The sequence below is a fragment of the Chelmon rostratus genome, chromosome 1 (genome assembly GCF_017976325.1).
Source record: "Chelmon rostratus isolate fCheRos1 chromosome 1, fCheRos1.pri, whole genome shotgun sequence".
Taxonomy (NCBI): domain Eukaryota; kingdom Metazoa; phylum Chordata; class Actinopteri; order Chaetodontiformes; family Chaetodontidae; genus Chelmon; species Chelmon rostratus.
The window spans coordinates 15,933,509-15,954,019 of NC_055658.1; the positions used below are offsets into that span (position 1 = coordinate 15,933,509).

The following is a 20,511-nucleotide window of genomic DNA, read 5'->3' on the forward strand; positions in this document are numbered from 1 at the left end:
GCACAAGAGGAGGAAGGGGAGGGGAGATGTGAGGAGCAAGAGGTACGGTGAATCTGCAATGCAACTGTAACTGCAAGAACGAGAGATGCCAATATTAACAATCTTCTTAAGAATGACTCACCCCACATTCAAATGGAACCATTTTAATTTACAGCGACAGAAAACTGCAGTCATGAAAAAAAGCATTTTAATTAATTTCTAAAATCATCTTAAACTATTTTCACACATGATTTAAATCTCAAAGAAATAAACATCAATAACAACAACAACAAAAGATTTTCTTCAGATATTGGCATTTCTACAGTGAATAGCTGGTGGCAGCATCAGGAGCCCAGAGGGGCCGAGATGCTGAGGTCAGTCCTCAGACCAGTTAGGCCGGGCAGACTGAGAAGTCCAGCGGGCTTTCTACACCCCTCTGGTGCCAGTCTATCAAGCAGCAGCAGCAGCAGGTAGAAGCGCCAAAAAAAACCTCACACTCTCTGCCAAAAACCCGAGAGAGCTCCCTCCCCTCACACACACACACTCGCACGCACGCGCACACACACACACACACACGGATGACACTAGAGATGTACACCCAGTTCACAAGGAGGGGAAAAAAAAGACAAAGAAATCCACTTTCTAAATTCATGGTTAATACAGACAACAGATGTGTGCCTGGTGCCTCACGAGACCTAATAGAATGATTTAGTCTGGAGCAAATTCATAATTTACAACAAACAAAAACAAAACAAAACAAAACAAAACAAGGGGATTCTTAACATAGACTACTTGGTTTTGTTTCGTTGTACTTTGTATTAAAGGACCCATAGCCTATGTATCACCATATGTAGTGGAAGTGATAAAGCAGAGGTAAAGCTCCTATAAAGCACAAAGACCAGCAGTAGGGACGACCCATAACAACATATTATTCTGGTATTGTAGGAGCAGAAGAGGAGCAGAAATGACCTCCAGTTTACGGATACTTTAATTGTTGCTTTTCTTGATTCATCAAATCTTGCGAGTGAGTGACGTCTCAAATTGTCAAAGTCTCTGGGAGGGTGAGGTTAGCCTCGCCAGAAGAAGTGAGACTGAAGGCGAGATAAGTAGTTCTTGGTTGCATGTGCTGTTGCTTTTGAAGTATCTCAAAGGTGACGATGAGCGTAGTAAAATAAGGATGATTTCTCTAATAGAGCAGTACTCAAACGGAATGAGCATATGAACTTACAAGACGGTCGCAGATGAATCAGAATCAACACTATTCCTGAAACAGGAAGAGAAACACGCAGTGAAAGAGATCGATGTGAAAGGAGACGGGAGATTTAAATAGACAGGATGGATGCCCTCCAGCCCAGTTTCACAGTCCTACTGTCTCTGCATCCATCTCTGGAGCTTTTACGTTCAATGTGATTTGTCTATACAGTATTTGATTCTTTTTTTCTGTATTGAATAACTCTCGTACTTCCCTTTAAACTTTACAGTACAATACACTATAGTGCACAATCTGGTTTCTGAACCAGTCCTGGGGCTCAGAGTGGAGGGTGAGAGCACGTCAGCCTCACAATGCTGCTTGATGTTCAAGTAACTATCGGACCCGACACTCAGGCTCAGAGTCCTGCAGCCTGGTTGCTCTGCTGCAGCAGCCAGACAATCCAAATAAGCAGGACCGGTGGTCTGCGCCTCAGTCCTGCCCCGGGTCCTTGGCAGGGCCTCCGTCCAGGTAGATTTTGAGGGCCTTCTCCTTGCGTGGTGAGTAGCTGACGCGGTGTCCGGTCTTGAGCAGACGGCTGCTCTCCTTCTTCATCAGCTCGTTGCGCTCATCCTCCGACAGCTCCATTGGTTCCTCTGTGCTGTGCCTGCACAGACACAGGAATGTTGATTTCAGGTCACAAACATTTTAAATGTGTGTCACACCTTATGTTGAGGAACATATATTCATCATTAACTAGCTGCTTGTTAGCAGGCATATTATTGACTTTTTTTTAGTCATTATAAAGCACTTATGAATGCCTTACTCTGCATTTTCTACAACTACCAGGCCATTAACTAAGAGTTTTCCTTCAATAACCTCCTAATTGCTGCTTATTGTAAGTAAGGAAATATTGTCGTACATGAATTAGTAATTGTTTTGAGCACTTTTACCTGTAGAAGACCACAGCTCCATCGTCACAAATGTACAGAGGCCACACGTTCAGAGTCGACACCTTAGGGTTCCAGTCTAAATCCTGATGGATCTCCAGCACAGAAATATCACAAGGAAACGTTCCTCTACCCTGCACAGAGCAGAGCAATGGACTGTCAGTCAGAGATGGAATAGTTTCGAAGACAAGAGACTGAAGTAACATAACAAGATCATTAAGAGCCATGTGCAAGGTGATGCATCTCACATACCTTTGCAAACTCCAGGTTCTCGAGGGGAATGTCACTGATTTCACTGAGCTGCAGAAAGAATATACCAAAGGCCAATTGGTCACAGTGGATGGCACTTAGAGCATTTGTTGATCAAGCAAACATGTATTATTATTTCAGGTTAAATTAAATTTCTCAATTGACGAATGAAATGTAATGAGCTGCTTCGAGTAAAGACACCATATCACTGCATGAACAGCTTTATTATGGAATAGTTATATGCCGTTTTCATCAATAATATTATTTTGTGGGTATTTATTTCATGCGTTTTGTTAGTTCATCAGGATGAGAGGGCTGTAATTTCCTTGTTTTTATGGATACAGTAGAAATGATGTGGCAAACTATGAAACACAAAAGACAGACACACCTTCTGCTTGAGCTCTTCTACACTGCTGCTCTCCAGAATAACTTCCTGGAAGGGTCCCAGCTTCATTGTGGCAGGGCTCCATCTCCGGGTCAGAACAGCCAGCTGCGACATGGACTTCATCTTCTCTGGTTCTGAAAACAGATCATAACAGACAGTAGATCAAGCTGTACTTTAACTGCACTTTCTTTTACTTGAAACTTCACCTGGATGCAAAGACAAATTTCCCTGCAGTCCAGTTTTCTCTACGGGCATGTCTAGCTTCATATCATGTTTCCACTAAGAATGACATTATAAGTCAAGTAATATTTCATCATTCTCCAGAAGCGACAAATGACTTCACCAATTCACTTCTATTTTATGACCAAGTGAAAAAGTCGCTTTCAAGGTTTTATTACCTGCCTTTAAATGTGCCTTTTGTAAAACAATAACAACTGTAACTTCTTTAAAAGAAACAGCAGAGTTTTACCATTGAGAACTTCCAGGAAAATTTCCCAGTTGGAGGAGATGCTGATGTCTTCCTCATAGACATGGTAGTCCAGAAACACTGTGCCTGGGTTCTTCCACGTCTTTTTCCTGAGACGAACCCTAAACACACACAGAATTGGGTAAACACCTCCACTTTTTCCTTTTACTTTACAAATGTGTAACAACCAAGTCTCACCTGTCAATGTTGAGGTCAAGCTTGCACTGCTCTTTCAACTGAGGGAGCAGCTCCTCTTTAGACTGTCTGACAGTCATGCCCTTGGCAAACACTGTGTCCACGAGGAACTTGCAGGGCTGCGAAACAGAAACACAAATGATTAGTATTCGTTATTACAATGTTTAGCCACAATTTTCTTGAGTCTAGTATGTGAAAAGTCTTTCAGTTCTTACCTCTGGTTCATTCACTAGTAGCTGATACACTTTCACTCTGTATTCACCCTTTTTCAGTGCTCTTCCTAGTCGAATTGTTATCTATGAGACGAAAAAAAAATGCCCAAATTAGGTCTAAATTCAAGTATTGGCTGACTAAAGGAGACTACTAAAATCTTCTAAAACCACTTTTAGAACAGATACCTTGTTATCATCAGAGAACGATGAGAGTGTTTCATTGAGCCGTACGCTCTCAAACTCCTGGTTGTTGGCGTACACCCGAAACACCTTGAACTGGGTGGACGTGACTCCCACATAGGGCTCCAGGTTCTGTTTAAATGCTGCTAATGTTATTCTCTTGTCCACATGAACCACTAAACCTGAAACACATTACAAGAACAAATAAACATTTTGTCACATTTTCTAGCCTCTCTAAGGAAAACACTGAGGAATATTTTTTCATTTGCACAACATTGTAAATGCAACTGCAAACAGGTTCTGCAAGAAAACAGTCCTTTTGTTTGCCTCTAAAGAACTTAAAAATGTGATGTGGATCAATTTTTCTTAGTCAAGGATGCTTAATCCTTTAAATTAGATGATAAACAGAAGGTTCATACATTTCTGCATATCCCACGTGGAGTCATCCTGAGAGCAAGGCTCTGCTCTGAAGTACAGGTACTGAGCCTCTGCCTTGCTCTTGCCATTGTCATCATACTCGCTGTCTGTTCCGGAGTCTTCTTCAGCAGTGTCCCATGTCTCTTTTTTGCCCTCATGGGCTTTGGAGCGACGGCTACTTGTGATGCTGTGCGAGTCCAAGCCATTGGCCAGCTGTATGGGCCCGCTGTCGGCATTACACAGTGTGTCACTACTGTGGCTGGAGCTCAGGATGTCGCTGTCCACTGAGCTGGTGCTGCGGTCATTGTTCACCTCAGAGTCTGAACGCTCCTCACAGGCAAAGTGGTTCTCTGGGTCGGAGGAGGCACCGCTGCTGCCCCCAGCCGCAGTCCTGATCCGGTTCTCTAACTCTCTGTTGTCTGCGGCCACACAGAGGGAAGAGCTTGAGTCAGCCTCTTGGGTCGGAGATTCGATATGTTCAAAGTCGCTGGCGTCAGAGCTTTTCTGGCTGTCACTGGTGCTGGAGCCCTGCTGCTGCTGCTGTTGCTGCTGCTGCTGCTGTTGGTGTTGGTGTTGGTGTTGCTGCTGCTGCTGCTGCTGCTGCAGGGACAGATTCTTTAACTTCTCTGTGCTCTCCTCGAGGATAGCCTCTACAGATTTCCTGTTACCCTTTGAGCCCTCAAAGGGCACATCAGAGTCACCGCCTACTTTTTGGCAAAGAGTTCTGCTGGCCAAGGTACCAGGAGCCTGCTCAGGCAGCAAGACCAAGAGTCGGATTGTATTCCCATGACGATCCAACAGTTTCCACAGGAGTGAGTCAGTGAAAGCAACCTGATGATCTGTTGACTCAGAGCTCTCTACAAAAACCTGATGGAAAGACAAAACACAAAACAGGTCAATTTCAAACTTAATAGTGTTCCACTAGATTTTCTGACAAATTTTGACACAAAACACAATGAAAACACATGGAAGCGCAAAAAAGCCAGAACTGAAAAGAACAAGTAGGGACCTTGTTACTCCTGAAGAATCCCTCAGCCTTCAGTGTCTTGTTTGGAACATACAGGAGCCGGAGGTCATTATAGCAGCGCTCCAGGACCACGCGCATGGTTTCTGCAGATAGCCCTGTAGCCTGGGAAAAAATACACATTCAAGACTGCAAGACTGATTGGATGTTCTCATGGGGTTATGTATACAGTTAATGAAGTTGAACAAGAAAGAAGGGTAAAGTGAAGGAACTGAGGAGAGTACCTGTGCAATAAGCTGTTTGAATTCAGTGATCGTCTGGTTCAAGTACGCTCGAACACTGATTGGAGAGGCGATGGTCTCACTCTTCAGATCCACAACATGAACCTTCACCATCACCTCTGCAGAAAATCAGAAACACACCCACATAGACATAAAGCTACATATATAACAGGAGTACAGTCCATTTGCACAGCTGTTCCATAGAGTACAGTCATGGTCATGCACACTCTGCTCCATGGGCTTTAATCATACTTTTTTATGCACAACATTTACCTGTGAAGCCCTAAGTACAACAATATGTAAAACAAGAGCATTATCTCCATCTTTTATACATTCTTAACTGAAATGTTTCACTCAGCAGAAACAAGCTACTGACCTCCAGGTTTGTAAGGCTGGAACATTTGCTCTGGCCTGCGGGTCTCGAGCAGCAAGTCGAACATATATGAAGACTTGACTCCTCCCAGCAGCAGGCCCATCGGTGTGTCCTCCTCACCTTCGTAGGAGCGCTCCAGGTACTCGTGGAACTCATCATACTTCACCAAACGGCAACAGTCGAGAGAGACCACTCCCTCCAGCTCCATCAGCTGAGGTACAGAACAAACGAATGACCACAAAAATAAATACACATTTCATCTTGATAAAAGTTCATCCATTTTCCAAAGTTTACCATAACTGATTTGCTGTATGGTTGGAAAATTATATGGTGAAGGTACAATAAACCAACAAACCTTGTAGGCCATCTCTGTTGCTTCTCTGAGAGTTTTGTCTTTGTGCACTTCCAGCTTGCTCTCCATCATCATCTTTACAGGATGCATGCAGAAAAGCTTTATCTGAAGATAAAAAGCAAAAGAGTAATAACAGTTAGACTTGACTGAAAAGAGAAGCAAGGTATAAACTGATCCTCATTCAGAAGCAAAACAATAGATCTTGAACTGACTACGTACCTTGCAGGTGTTGCGCTCAATCTCCCTCTGTCGCTTCTCCTGCTCTTCAGACTCTTTCTCCTTCTGAACCAAACTCTTTATGTGCTCTGGGAAGTCTTCTGCAGATAAATACTCTGCAAACAGGGCAGACGGGGTACACGTTACAACTGTATATATAGTTCTAAGACCAACACAGTCAAGGCAACCCTAGTTTTAGAAACAGTAAGTTATATGAAAACATCAGTATAACCCTGCCACACTTAAGGAATGTAGTGGTGTGGTTTCTACTGATGTGGGGCACATTACATTACAACAGAGGAAGACATACTAGATTTAACTGAATTCATTTCTTACTTGCATTCCTTGAGGGATCTTTCAATCTATAAATCAGCATATAAGCATTGGTAGAGCTGTAGGGAGGAGATGTAGATGACTTGTTAACAAAAGAAGTGGAACATATATAGAGAATATACTGTTCTGACAACCCTTAGGGAAGAACCACACAGATAAACGAGTTCAGTTCATCATTATTGTATTTCCTTAGCAAATGGACTGTATGTATGTGATATGCATCAATCCAGTGAGTGCTGGATACAGATACAAGAGACAACTGACCTTGCAAAGGCACTGGAGTAATAGCCTCTGCTCCCTGAGGACCCCCCATATGTCTTCCTGATATCATCTTGGGTGATCTGCCCAACAGAAATGCAGACATATTGAAAATGATTCAATGGATACCACCATGGTAATTATCAGCAGAGCACAAACTGATGACTTGCACTGATATAGTCTGATGAGTCATTCTGCCCGATATCTAAGTGCTGTTCAAGGACAAAGCAGGTTGCTCAAGGACCAAGTCTGACCTTGCTAACATGTTGATCATTGAAACTGTACCACTGGCCATCACTGAATGATTTGATGCAGGCGTAGTAGTGACCACCCGCAGCACTCCCAGAATGGACCATGACGGAGAACAGCTCAAAGGTCAGCAAACTCTGAGAACAGACCGTGGACAAATCTTGTTCAGACAAAAGCAACAATCAAGTTGTTAGTGCTCAGCATACAGGGTAACTGATGTTGACAACAGGGACAACAGCAAGATATAAGCTCAAGATATGCTATATTTGCAGAGGAAAGAACAAAGCATGCACAGAGGGGAGAAACAGCTTGTCATTCAGCTGTAACTGTGTTTTATCCACCTTAGCCTGTAAGTGATATAGTGTCGCCCTCCTTAATGTGACAGTCAGGCTCTACAGTGGGAGCATTTTCACTGCATATGTGAAAATTAAGACTTGTGAGTGTGAAAAATTGCTTCGTCATCTCTGTTCTGACACCGGCAAAATGCATGGATTTGCTGAACAAAACTGTTATCTCTCCTCTCTTTAGCACAATGAAGTGTATAAAAAATTCAGGTAGAAGCTTCTCATTTTTCACCGCTGCTGACTGTTGAGGTTAAAATGTCAAATGGCAGCAGCAGGTCATATCAGCTGTCACTAATTAATGTTAATTCCCTGAGTACAACTTGGCTATCGTCAGGTTTGTGTGCTGTCTGCAAGCTGTTGTCAGTACTCTGCCAAAGATTGTTTAGTGTTTGTAGAATGTTTCTGAAGTCCCAACAAATCCAACTGAGTGATACGTCTTCCCTCTAGCAGATCGCGTCACTTCACATTCAAGAGTCACACTCTCCCACTTAAACTTTCATCTATATCATATCAATAATAACAGACAACTAACCAAGGAGATTAACAACAATCAACAATATCTAAACAGTATAATGGGTGGTCAAGGTGATTACCTTTGGCTTCAAAACTCTCTCTGTACTGCCAGTGCTGTCCAAGCAGATGCCCTCATCCACACAGTCATCGGTGGAAAAATCGTTGCTCATCTGGTCACTGTGGCAACTGCCTTCATTCTCTGCTCCACTGTCAGTGCAGCTCTCTGTCTGAGGCGACTTCTAGAGAGACCATTTCAAAGCCAATCATAGAGAGGCGTTTAAAAAGACATAGGCTAAACGCAGCGGTCAACCATACTTCACAGGATACAAACAGACTGTGATTGAACTGTAAGTAACTTTTGAAAAAAAAAAAAAAAACACATGAAAGCAGAGTGTGTGACAAATCTGTCTTTTTCCAACCATAACTTACAGTCACATCAAATACTTGACAGTCAATAGAAGAGAGAAGAAAAAACTCACAAAATGTTCCCTACTCTGACGACCAATTAACCTAATGTAAATCTGATGGAAGCAGAGACTGCCACTTGTGCTCTCACCTCATCTTCCACATCAATGAACGGACTCATGTCAAGCTCCTCTGGGAAAGTCATGCGGTCGTTAAGCTTGATGCGATGCATAGTGGTGTAGTCAAAATCAAACCGCTTCAGCTGGAGTGTCAGCAGATAGGGAAAGTGCAGAAATCTCAAACCCTGTGTAGAGAAGCATTTATCAAAGACTCAGGCAGGTCAATAGCAGAACTCTATCTCCACTGAACACGACTCCCATGTCACATTTTCAGTATGCTCACCTTCCGGGCATCACATTTCTTTTTGCAGCGTTCACAGAAGTACTGGTTGGGCCCATCCAGAGTTTCTGGTTGGATAAAAGCCTGCAAAGCCTCTTCCTGTGGCAGAAAAAATAGTTTCAGGTGCATTTAGATGGAGGCTGAAATACTAAATGGTCATAAACTGTATTAATATGAGTTCCAAGTACTGAATTTAAGGCAGTCTTGATGTAGCTGTGAATCCCAAAGAGTGAATGAGGGTTTGCAAATGCGTTAAATGTTTAAAGGAATGAAATGTGGAGAAAAACACACCACACTGCCATAGGCCTGGCTGGCTCCAAAGGGTCGGATCACAAGAGGGATGTCCAGGTAAGTATCAATCCTCCAGCTCTCATAGCCACACTCCAGACAACGGACATAATCCTTCAGCTTCCCCTGGTACAGCTGGTTGATCAGGTCAGCCTGAGGATATAAAGGCATGACAGTCAGGCCTTTTCAGCCATGTTTCACTTGTAACAATACAGCGTTTGTTTTGGCAACAACATTTTCCAACCCTGGTGCGTTCTTTTTCTACAGGAGGCACTAACGTGCAACTAATGCTATGAGACGCGACCTCCCATCCAAAACTGTTCAAAATAGATACATTAGATACAATTTCCTGTTCTGGCATTCAAAGTTTGGTCTGATGGAAGGAAATGCCATGTTGTTAGAAAATTAAAATAGATTTTCCTTTGCACAGTGGCCATTTTAGGACATATCAGACTCAATTCACCACGCTCAGCACCGTGATGTCAGACTTACTGTAGCTCAATTTTCATTGTTCCAAGTTGTATTCTGTCAGCCTCAGGTGTTTGAACTGCATCTAATATGCTAAAATGGCTGACGTATGGCTGATGTATGCTAGTAGTGAAAGTTAACACACTTGTCTTGATAATTCACCAATAATCTGTAAGAGAAGCGCTTGTTGAATCACCTTATTGTGTCTGAAACCACCTTTCTGATGGGGAAGGGGGGGTGGGGGTCCAAGAATTTTCTCTCCAAGAAAAGTCTAACAAACCATTTAACACTTTTGCCTTCGCGCATACACTCCACATGACCTAGTTTGTTTGAAGCATACTCACCAAATACTTTACATAAGTACAGTATAAATGCGCACAATTAGCACAGTAACATGATATGCTAGCACTTAAGAGAATGTAGACTGATTTTACACATATGGTCAGTTCACTAGTCACAGGCCAGTGTGGCCTTAAAATAATATTAATAAATATGTTATTTCAGGGTATTTCTGAGATAATGATATTCTTGACAGTATGACAAAATACAGAGTACAACTGGCCAAGGCTTCAGCGATGCTATGCTGAGCCAATGCAGTTTGTCTGCTTGGTTTAGAACTGACACTAGCTGTTGAGCTCTCCTCGTACTCAACCAGGTGCTTCTGCTTGAGGTGGTGAAATAAGTTTGTTGTATTGCCCCCTACTGTTGTTACAGTTTTCTTGCACTTCTTGCATATTACTGTGGTTTGCTGTTCACCTGTGGCCCGCTGCACCAGCTATACCTAAGTTCTCTCGTAAATTAGGGTGTAAAGTCTACACTAAGCAATACTTTCAGACTAGTTCATTTGGCCCTAAAGCCTGTGTTGATGTTTGGTGTAAGGTTCATCTTAACTATTCTGGTGTAAAGTCCAAACTTACCAAAATGTTATTGCAGAAAATTACTTTATCACTTCCTGTGGCCAATCATTAATGCAGTGTTTATTACCGTGTTGTCCCTTGTGCCCAATCGTCTTTGAACATTTTCCTACACAAGAGCAAAGAGGCTAACAGCTAAAAATAGCCAACACCGATCACCAAATAACAACAAATGGTAGGTAAACTAGGACGAAGCATTATGTTTAGGTGATAACTAAACAACCTCAATCAACAGCAAGTGCAAAGTAACAACATCGTTGTTAAAAATTATACCAATGTTAATGTGAAAACAGTTGTATGACGTCATTTGAGGCTCAACTGTTTTCACAGGCTCTGGAACAACTTTGGCAAAAATTTCTAGCTTGGGGCACAATCTTCACGTCACCTGGACATGAATAAAACGAGTGATGTCATTCATTCAACAGTTCAACTACCAGTTGTTCATTTTGAATTCTTCTTTGAACTAAGCTTCTGAAAAAGTAAACTAGAAACAATATAATCCATTACAGTAGTATGTTATCTACATTATTTCTAATTGGGTGCAATCACATGCAGTTATTTTTTGCTAACCAGAAGCTCATGTGTACAGACCACATGGCTGTACATGAGCACACTGGATGAAGTGTTGCGATAAGAAACAGCTAACCCTGCAGCTTACTGGCTCAGTTCACTTTTCCCACAGTAGGTCTTTTGTTTCCTTTGTGGGTGGGAGCCCTCAGACTGGCTGCTGAATTGATGTTTGTTGTCAGAAGTCTAGGAAAACTTCTTGCTTTCTCCTACCTGCTCTGTCTGCTTCCACTTTTGCTCCAGGGCATCAAACATGACCCTGCACAGCTCCTGGACGTCGTGCTGCTGCCAAGCTAAAAACAAACACACAAAAAGTGTAATTAAGTGTACAGATACAGAGGCACGTGGGCTCTCCTTTCGCCAACACGTAGACAAGCCATGTGAGTCTAGTCACAGGAGAGAACAAATGCTCACCCTCACTGCTGTCCCAGCCAAAGCTCCGCGTCACATCAGTGGTCTCAATCGCCCGTTTCTTACTAGTCTGCAGCAGAACAAACAGTCTCTGCAGCTGGTAGGGGATACTGGTGACTGGATCCTCCTCAGACTCCTCAAACTCCCAGCTGAAGTTGGACAGAAGTTATAAAGAAATTTTAAACAAATTTGTAAATCACCAGTAAAACTCCACCAAGACTTGTACGAGCCTAGTTCCTTACTTGTAGAGTGCATTTCTAAACTCTGGGGTCATGAACAGCGTCTGTAGAAGACTGTTCAAATAGCAGGTCATAGCTTGGTTGACCAAGCCCACATAACCTGCAGCAGGGGCAAGAGACAGGAAGTAAGAGGTCAGTTGGGTTGTATAAAAGGAGTAATATCAAATATTCACCAGGAGACAAGCCCTCACCCGTCTCAGACTTGTTGAGGATGGAGGAGTAAGAATAAGATGGACTGCTGTAGTCACCAATGCAGCCTGCAGTGCCGTCTCTTGGTAGGGGCCCAATAAACCGTTCCTGTGAACTGTCATCCAGTCCGCTGCTATCTGCTGTTCCTGACTCATCCTGCACACATTAACACACAGAATAAAATATATTTGGCTTCCAAAAACCAAAACCAATCTCACTGTAGTACACCTGAAAATCTCTATAGACAGACATCTGCATATGAAGACAGAATCTATTGGCAAGGGACGAGATTTTGGTATCAGAAGCATTCCGGTTTCCATTTGTAGTCAGAGTAGTATTGACCAAATCATGTTCAAGCAGGCTTTGGTTGCATGCAGGTAAACAGTCCATGTAGGGAGCTAAAAAGGCGGAATGCCTTGGTTGAAAGGCAATCTGGGAACCAAACGGCAATCATTTGATGACAGTTCAGCTTTTTTATTAGCTGTTTTTCTTTTTCATCTCCATTCATATACAGATATCTATTTGTAGAGATTAGCTGAAATGTCATTGGAAATCATCTAAAATCTCTACTGAGCCTGTAAACAATGACCGGTACATGGAAGAGGAAGTCTTGGTCCGGATATCCAGACCAAGACTTCCTCTTCCATGCACCAGCTACAACGCCCTGAAACACTGGGCATTGCACCCAGAGGCTAAACCATCTTCCGACGATAGCCAAGTGTGTCCCTGGTGTCCAAGATTGTACAACTAACAACAAAGTATTGTTGTCATTATTTCTGAAATTATTAACTCATTTTGTTTATCTTGTATCACTCACCGATGCAATCTGGGGCTGCTCTCCATCTTTGTCCGTAAGCTGGAGGAAATTCCGCTTACCACCAGGCTCAAACCCAGAATCTGACAGGGACATCTCACTGCTCTGATCCAGTGGTGCCTAAATCACATGATCAGAAACATTAAAATAACAATCCCCAGACAACAACAGCTTCAAAACAAGTAGTTTTCTACAGGCTGCAAACTGGATCAACTCACAAAACTTAGATTCCCATTGAACTCATTTTCAGCAAATTCTCTGTATTGACGCATATGAGGTAAATAGCTTGAAGCCAACATGTGAACGACGCTGCGTAGCGGAACACTTTCTGTCTTTCCCCTGGGCAAGCTGAGGGCAAGCAAGCAAAGTGCTGCAGTGGAAACATACAGTAGCTTAATCCACTGACCTACTCAGTGAGATAACAACAGACACAGCACCTGGGCTTTGGCCTGGGTCAGCAGCAGGATTAGCCTGTGCTCATTTAAGAAAAGGGAGTAGTATGTACACAAACAGACAACACAGAACATTAAGAATGCATTCATTCTAAAGTCGTCTGTGCAAAATATGAGAGTGATCTCTCTTAGCAGCACCACTCTTGCACACACTGTTCTCTATGTAGCAGAGAACAGTGGTATGGCAAAATCCATTTTTGAACACTGATAGCATGAAAAAAAGAAAAATCAGTTGGCGCTGCCTGACTTTCAAACATATCTCTACCACTATCAGCTCCACTGAGGTCACGATATGGTGACACTCTCCCTCCATTGTAGAAGTGGTCGAGGCTATGTGTCCAAACATAAACTTCTTATAAGTGGAAGATAAGCCAACAGCAACTGCAAACAGGACCATGATTATGAACCCCACCAGAGTTCACCTGAAATACTTGAACTCAACTACACGAAATCAAAACAGTAACCTGAAGCTGCACCAATTCATTTATTGACCAAAAGAAGCTATGAACACAGCACTGACATACTACCACCTTCTAAAATTGTTAAAGGACACACAAGCAAACAATTGAGAAAAGAGTTGTGTTACTGGCCATCTGACAAGTAAGTCCAAATCCCACCCCTTTTCTGTTGAGAGAAATAACCGTCTCTTTAGGTGCCACATGTCCACTACTTTAACCAGTTAGTCTGGTGGTGGACATGTAGCGTAGGGTGTTTACTGGGAATCCTCACTAAACGATTCAGATCATCAGTCTAGAAGGCGGGTTGACTTAAGCAGAGTAACAGCATAGTGGGTTGTAAACTTTTTGCAAGCTGAGTCTTGTGTCAAAAATTAGCATACTATAAAATGATCTGGGTGGTGGAATCAGAGGGCAGAGCAACACAGAGCCAGATGTTGGTACAACCTCCTCTACTGCCGTCCAGTGAGACTGACTCTTCTGGTGACAGGGCCGTCAGGAGCCACGCAGAAGAGACACGCCATGGTGCACCAGGATTCTATAACAGAACTATGACCAGGACCTAAATGTTTTTGTTTTTTGTCTGACTGAAAATTCTCATTAAAGTACAGCGCTCATCTTCATCACATCTTCAAAAACAGCTGCCTGCTGCTGCTGGAAATGAGATTAAAGACAGCTGTGAAATTAAGACAAAACAGTCACATTGAGGGGCGTAAAACCGAAACAATGAGCTGAAAGACGCTGAGTCGCTCTGAGGCGATAATTCTCTGGGAGTTTGTTTCGACAAGCCCTTCTCATGTTGCACGTAGTAATTTGATTCATGGCTCCTTCATCAGCTTTAACCATCTCTGACCCTAATACCTAAACATTTTAATCCCACACAAACCTAAGATATCTCAGCTATTATATAAATACAGAGCTTTGCTTGCCAAGCTGGGTTAAGTCAACTATGTTTTTGTTTGACCACTTAAGTCGAGCCAGAGAAAAATGCTCCTACTGATTGCAAACTTCAAATTATCAACACACAATCAAGCTAATAAACACCCTTTTTCATTCCATGTCACCTTAGCATCAAGTCGCAACCCTGAAATGCATCTTTTACTTTGACTTAACGTTTTGATTTAACAGAGCTATAACAAAACTTCAGCCTGCAACCCGTTTGACATGCATAACTGCATGAAAACCATTATCACATGAAGGAAGAAACAAAAGTGACTGTCTAGATGAATGAATCTCCTAACCATGTCCGGCACATTTCCCCAGGCGAGGTCAAAAGTGCCTTTCACATATCCTGCTTTATGGGCAACATCTTCATAAAGTTTGGAGAGGGTGGTGGAAGCAGGCAGGTTGAGGGTGAGCCTCTCATTGACCGTCTTTGCACTGGTTGTGTCCTGAATTATACACAGCACTCTGGGCTCCTCAGCTGCATTTTGGATCTGCAAATCAAGAAGAAACATTAGAATAATGTTGTATTTTCATTCCGCACTTTATGTTTTAAGCACCATGCACTGGTGACAAGCTAAATGTTAGAATAAATTGTTAGTACATTTGTAAGGCTATGCAACAAGTGTCATTATGAGAAGCATGCCAGTCAACAGAGGAAATATATAACCTCATGTCATGCCTCAGTACTGATATAACCTTCATGTTACAAGTTAAGTGACATTTCTCAAAAGCATACAGCTGGATGTCGGACCGTAATATATTTTTGGTACCAACTGAGATGTGTCAGAGCATCAAAAATAAAATACCAAAAGCTGGAATAGAATGTCTGTCCAGGTGTGTAATCTTGCTTACTTATTATTCGACCAGAGAGTTTCTAATTTTAATGAAAATCTTGCCAATTTTGAACTATTTCATTTAGGGAAGTTCCTGTATGGTTGATTTTCTTGAGATAATTGTAAAATTTCTGAATCCAAGATTTTCTCAAAGTTTTTGTTTGTTTGTTTTTTGGGGGGAGACAAAATGTGTCTATTCCTCCAAATATGGCATTGCCACATTTTTGTATCTATAGCAAGAATCATGCATATAGGCCTTACAATACATGACTGACAGTTCACTAACACATCCACAAGAAACATTCCAACACATGACTGGACAAGTCCACGTGCTGGGCAGTCACTGATCTTTGGTTACAATTTTTAAAACACAAAAACATGGACAGGTTGTCAAAGTTCTTCTAATCTGATGTAAAAACAAAACAAACAAGAAAAGTTAAAATCAGGCCATGCAATTGCTGAAACATTCTTTATTTTACTGTAGAGCACACAGTGTAATTAATTTTCCAAGAAGAGCACGATGTTCAAAACACGACAAGTCACTTTCTCATCTAAACACTCCCAATAGTTTGTTTTCTGATTGGTCTGGTATGTATTGTACTTGTTAAGGCTCAAATGATTTGTAAAGTGAAAACTAAAAGAAAAAAATTGAACTAGCAAAAACTGGCAGAAATATATGCCATTAAGGTGGCCATTATTTCATTGCGTGTCTCTTATATTTGATAAAGCTGTTTGTTTACGAAGCTGACTCTGAATAAAGAACGGCCTGATTGTATGTCCAGTATTCATGCATCTATTTAACACCATGCTTTAGCACTCTCTCCCACACCACACACAAGGCATGGCTACCTGAGAAATCCTCTTCATCTCATCAAAAATACTCTGTCTGCAACTCCAAAACAAACCCTGATAATATATAGAGATAGTTGGGGTGAAAACATAACAAGGAAATAAGGTGTATAACAAAGCTATGTAATTGCCCTAAAAAAAACACCATTAGGCTAAATGCAGCTGATTTTTAGGCCTACATCTACCACTGCTTGGCTGGAAAAATCAATCTCTTGGCTGGTGAAAGGGTGATGATTACAGGGATATATTCAAGTTTGTGATCTTGGCAAAATGCAACTGACAGGTCCTATAAAGAAGCTGCAGCTGACAACACACAAGTGTATTATGAGATTAAAGGTTATTTTTACCATGGATATAATCACAAGGTGCTGACATGAAGCCACATGTACTGCAGAGCACAAGCTGTATTTCTTCACAGCTGTAACTGATTGTAAATGGCAGAAAAGTAATGATACACCATAATGTTGTGAAATGTCAGTATCCATGAACACATTACAATGTAACTACAAATGCACATGGCAAGCACATAAAAACTTGCAGAGATGCAGGTAGGGAGATCAACAACAGCCAAATTTCTAATTTAAATACAATGTATCGTAAATGGCACAATTGCGCTTGCCACACATTGGCAAGTAGAGTCCGAAATTAACTTTTTGCTTCTTCTGCCAATTGCAGGTAAACTGAGAAGATGTTGTAGAAAAGACAGAAGAAGGCATGAAAAATTACACTTGATTGTGAGTAGAAATATGTACTGCTAAATCTCTTTTGTTGTCATTTTAAATTGTGGCTCAACTAAATAACTTAGCAACCTCAAATTGGTGACTTGTTCAGACACCACTGCCGAGCCTGGCAGTGAATGTAAAAGAACTGTGTAAACTACAAAGGAGGTTTAGAAAGAGTGGCAAACTTAAGTTTCTGCTTGGAGAAAGATGTCTGGATATAGTCAAACATAAAGCAGGTGGAACAGTGCTCTGTGTCAGCTTTCTACTATCAGGCTTAATTGAAATGCCCCCTGAACAGAAAAACATAAGGGAACTTCACGGGGGGCAGCGAAATCCATTGTAATGGTGGGGAAAAATGTCTCATGTTCACTGCCTGTTTGTTTTTGGCTTGTTGTGACTTGTACAAGCAGAACAGGCCAAAATGCAACACCTTTAAAGGTGTTGATATTTTTAAACTTCTTTTCATTTAATTGCTATAAACTTAGCTACACGTGACCCTCCAAAGACAAAGTAGCATAGAGGAAATTCAGTTTTCTCATAAATACTCGAATAAACTTTCTGACTGGCAAAAATTAATGTGCAACCATGACTTCCTTTTACACATAGTAAAAGCCAATCTGGCAAGTCAAATCAATCCCACATCATTGATATGTTGCTGCTTGTTGTTATAAAGCATGAGAATATGTCAATATTAATGAAATGCCATTCTAATTCCTACTTTTGAAAGAAATCAACTACAGTTGAAAGGCAGTTAAAACAACAAACGAAACTAGAAAGTTCAATGAAAACATAAAAATTAAATCAGTAATAATAAGTCAGTGTTTGGATTGTCCATACTGGGCTACTGTAGAAATATGGTAGTACATGGTGGAGGACCTGCTCCCTCTGTAGACACAGAGAGCTCATTCTAAAGTAACACAGCAATTCTTATTTTGATTTTGTAAACTCTCTCCTGCTTTGCTGCCAAAGACAAAAGTATATACAATCCTCCTGACAAGCTCAAGTCATCAACGTTTTTTTTAGAGCCATTAGTAAACCATTAATACGTTGTGCAGCTAAAGGCTACACAATGACTACAATAAATGACGAAAAGGTGTGCTGTGCTGCATCATCAAATCCAGTTTTCCCTCCAGCCACATTATCAGCTTGTGACGTCCTATGCTTGATGTATCTGACGTCAATGCAGTCGAACTGCTATTAAAAAAATAAACAAAAAACACCCATAATTAATCTTCGGACTCAAAATAACTTACAACAACCCTATAGATAGACGCAAGTATCCAATAACATGCCATGCCAACAGTACCCTCTACGACGTTCATGTTGAATTTACACTGTTAAACCGAGTCAACATGTAAGCAAGCAAATCAGCATCTAGAAACCATAAAGGGTGTTGACAGAGGCTAGAGCTGAATAGCTCTTTTTTCTTTACTTCTATAGAAAACATGACAACCATTGTACCGTCGTAGAGTATATTGAACGTTAACGGTAGCTAACAACCAAGACAAAAAGGATAAATAATCAAGGGCTAAATAACTTGTCACCATGACGAATGAGTTCGTCAAGGATGTCGAAATAGAAAGAGCGAACATTTTATTCTAACATTAGGGGGACCAAAATAAATACTGTTAACGGTAACGTGGTGTTTTACACATCTGCATCTTCATGAGTAAGGTTAGCTCGTCATACCCGCTACCATTAGCACTAGCTTGTGAATTCACTAGCTAACGTAAACGTTTTTACAGTAAAGCTACAAGTAACGTTACCATTCAAACCAAGCTGCAAGGGGGCAAGATTGAATCGAATATATGCATTTACAAACTAGCATTAGGAGTAAACGCTGCCTCAACACTGGCAGTACTATTTGCTGCTGTAATATAGCTAGTGCCATTTGGTTTAGCAACTTCAACAACACCTAGATTAACTACAGTTGATGTCATTAACCAGACTTAAAGGGCTAACGACATTAGCTAGCCAAATTCTATTGGCTAATGTTACTTGCAAGTTAGCTAACTAATGTTGACAAACGTCGTCTTCGTCTGTCGACCGCAGCATTTGAAAAGCGCTGGAGTTTCTGATGATCAGAAAGTCAAATCCGAAGTGTAGACAACTTACTAATAATTATTCTAAAGCTTTAGCTACCTACATAAACTCACTTTATATGAGATGCGGTGAAACTAGCGGCTAAATAATGTTAGCTAAAACGTCAGTTAGCTAGCCATGTCATGATAGGCCGTCCAAGTCATGTTTAGCTAACTGTTAGCAGCTGAGAGTTAGCCTCTAAATTATAAACCAAGACCGCAAACTCCCAAAGTGGTGCAAAAGTTTTGCTATTATTAATGAGCATGGTCTGCAAGGATAAAAGCTAACGGCCAGAGGTTGATTCCCCGACCTGGGCTGGGTCCGTAATAACCTCACCTCTTTGGGTACGAACTGGTTCTCCTCGCTAGGCACCATTTCCATTTGTGCGACAGTTAGACAAACATCTATCCGGACAAGGATGTCAGCGAAAAAACTTTGCAGTGCTAAACACAAACATGGTTTGTGTCCTGTTTGTTGTAAGTTTGGATGCTTGGATAACAAAATTAAACTTGCCAAAACTTGTAGGCTTATCAAAGTGATCGCAACACTTTCGGTTACACTACCCAAGCACAAAGTGTCCTGCTATAAATGGAGAAAAATGGCCGGTGTTTTACTCCGCGAGACTTCACTCGCTGAGCTTTGGCGTCACATTCCATCCAGACAAGCGTGCGTGATGTGTGCGGACAGGGTGACGTCGGTGTGTGTGTCTGCGTTTTTAAAAAGACAGCGATGACAGAAAGGCACAAAAACAGGGCATTAATGGTTTAGCTTGCGTGAGAGACTGATGCACGTCGGATGTGGGTCAGTTTGGCAGATCTCTCAGTTCAAACAATGCGCTCTTTTTAATCCGATCACAGCAGTTTTTAAAAATTACATTGAATGACGTGCACAATATGTTTTCATAATGAATATTTATTTATTCTCATATTTAGAAATATTTCACAAATTCCTAACTTTACTCCTAATTTTATTTAAATGTGGATGATGGATAAGGTTCCATTGATCATTTGCTCCACCTGGCCAATCCTTGCATGCACAGAATGTGCAACAGGAATGCAAAAAAACTCACATGCACTGAAGAAAATGTATCTAATCAATAGAGCACACCTAACCAAAGACTGGATTAAAGACCAAGCCAAGAGGGCACCCAAGACCTAAAGCCTCTGTGAGGCCCCTAAGCAGTATTCCTGTCTGGCAACTGACTGATATTGAAATTATAATAATGTGACAATGAGTGGTGGTTAAGCTTGTTAAATACAGGTTATAAGGTGACAAACACAGTAAAAAAATTGTTTTATATTATTGGACATTTGCGCACTGTTGTACACTGTTACTACACTTTTCATGTAAGAGGCTGTCTTTGAGTGTTAGTTC

The 20,511-nt window shown here is 41.5% G+C and overlaps 1 protein-coding gene across 1 annotated transcript; it reads right to left on the reverse strand.

Moving 5' to 3' along the window:
- Positions 1-170: 170 nt before the first annotated feature.
- On the reverse strand, positions 171-19,729 carry usp47 (ubiquitin specific peptidase 47). The gene is made up of 28 exons (XM_041938054.1): positions 19,474-19,729; positions 14,948-15,142; positions 12,803-12,919; positions 11,988-12,141; positions 11,800-11,896; positions 11,561-11,706; positions 11,360-11,439; positions 9,201-9,350; positions 8,913-9,008; positions 8,662-8,814; positions 8,186-8,344; positions 7,254-7,385; positions 7,006-7,082; positions 6,745-6,800; positions 6,412-6,524; positions 6,196-6,297; positions 5,844-6,051; positions 5,471-5,586; positions 5,232-5,351; positions 4,225-5,089; positions 3,812-3,987; positions 3,629-3,709; positions 3,417-3,532; positions 3,222-3,340; positions 2,756-2,886; positions 2,371-2,418; positions 2,122-2,252; positions 171-1,835 (listed from the first exon to the last, which is right to left on the reverse strand). Exons 1-28 carry the CDS (start codon positions 19,516-19,518, stop codon positions 1,661-1,663), a joined length of 4,158 nt encoding a protein of 1,385 aa, XP_041793988.1. The 5' UTR covers positions 19,519-19,729; the 3' UTR covers positions 171-1,660.
- Positions 19,730-20,511: the final 782 nt, after the last annotated feature.

Bases quoted from the DNA above. Each gene is read 5' to 3' on its own strand.
- usp47 (XM_041938054.1), bottom strand. From the start codon at position 19,518: ATGGAAATGGTGCCTAGCGAGGAGAACCAGTTCGTACCCAAAGAG. The intron at 2,419-2,755 runs GTGTGTCTGTCT...TTCTTTCTGCAG, and splicing joins TAGAAGAGCTCAAGCAGAAG to CTCAGTGAAATCAGTGACAT. The intron at 1,836-2,121 runs GTAAAAGTGCTC...GTGTCTGTGCAG, and splicing joins GGAGCTGTGGTCTTCTACAG to GCACAGCACAGAGGAACCAA.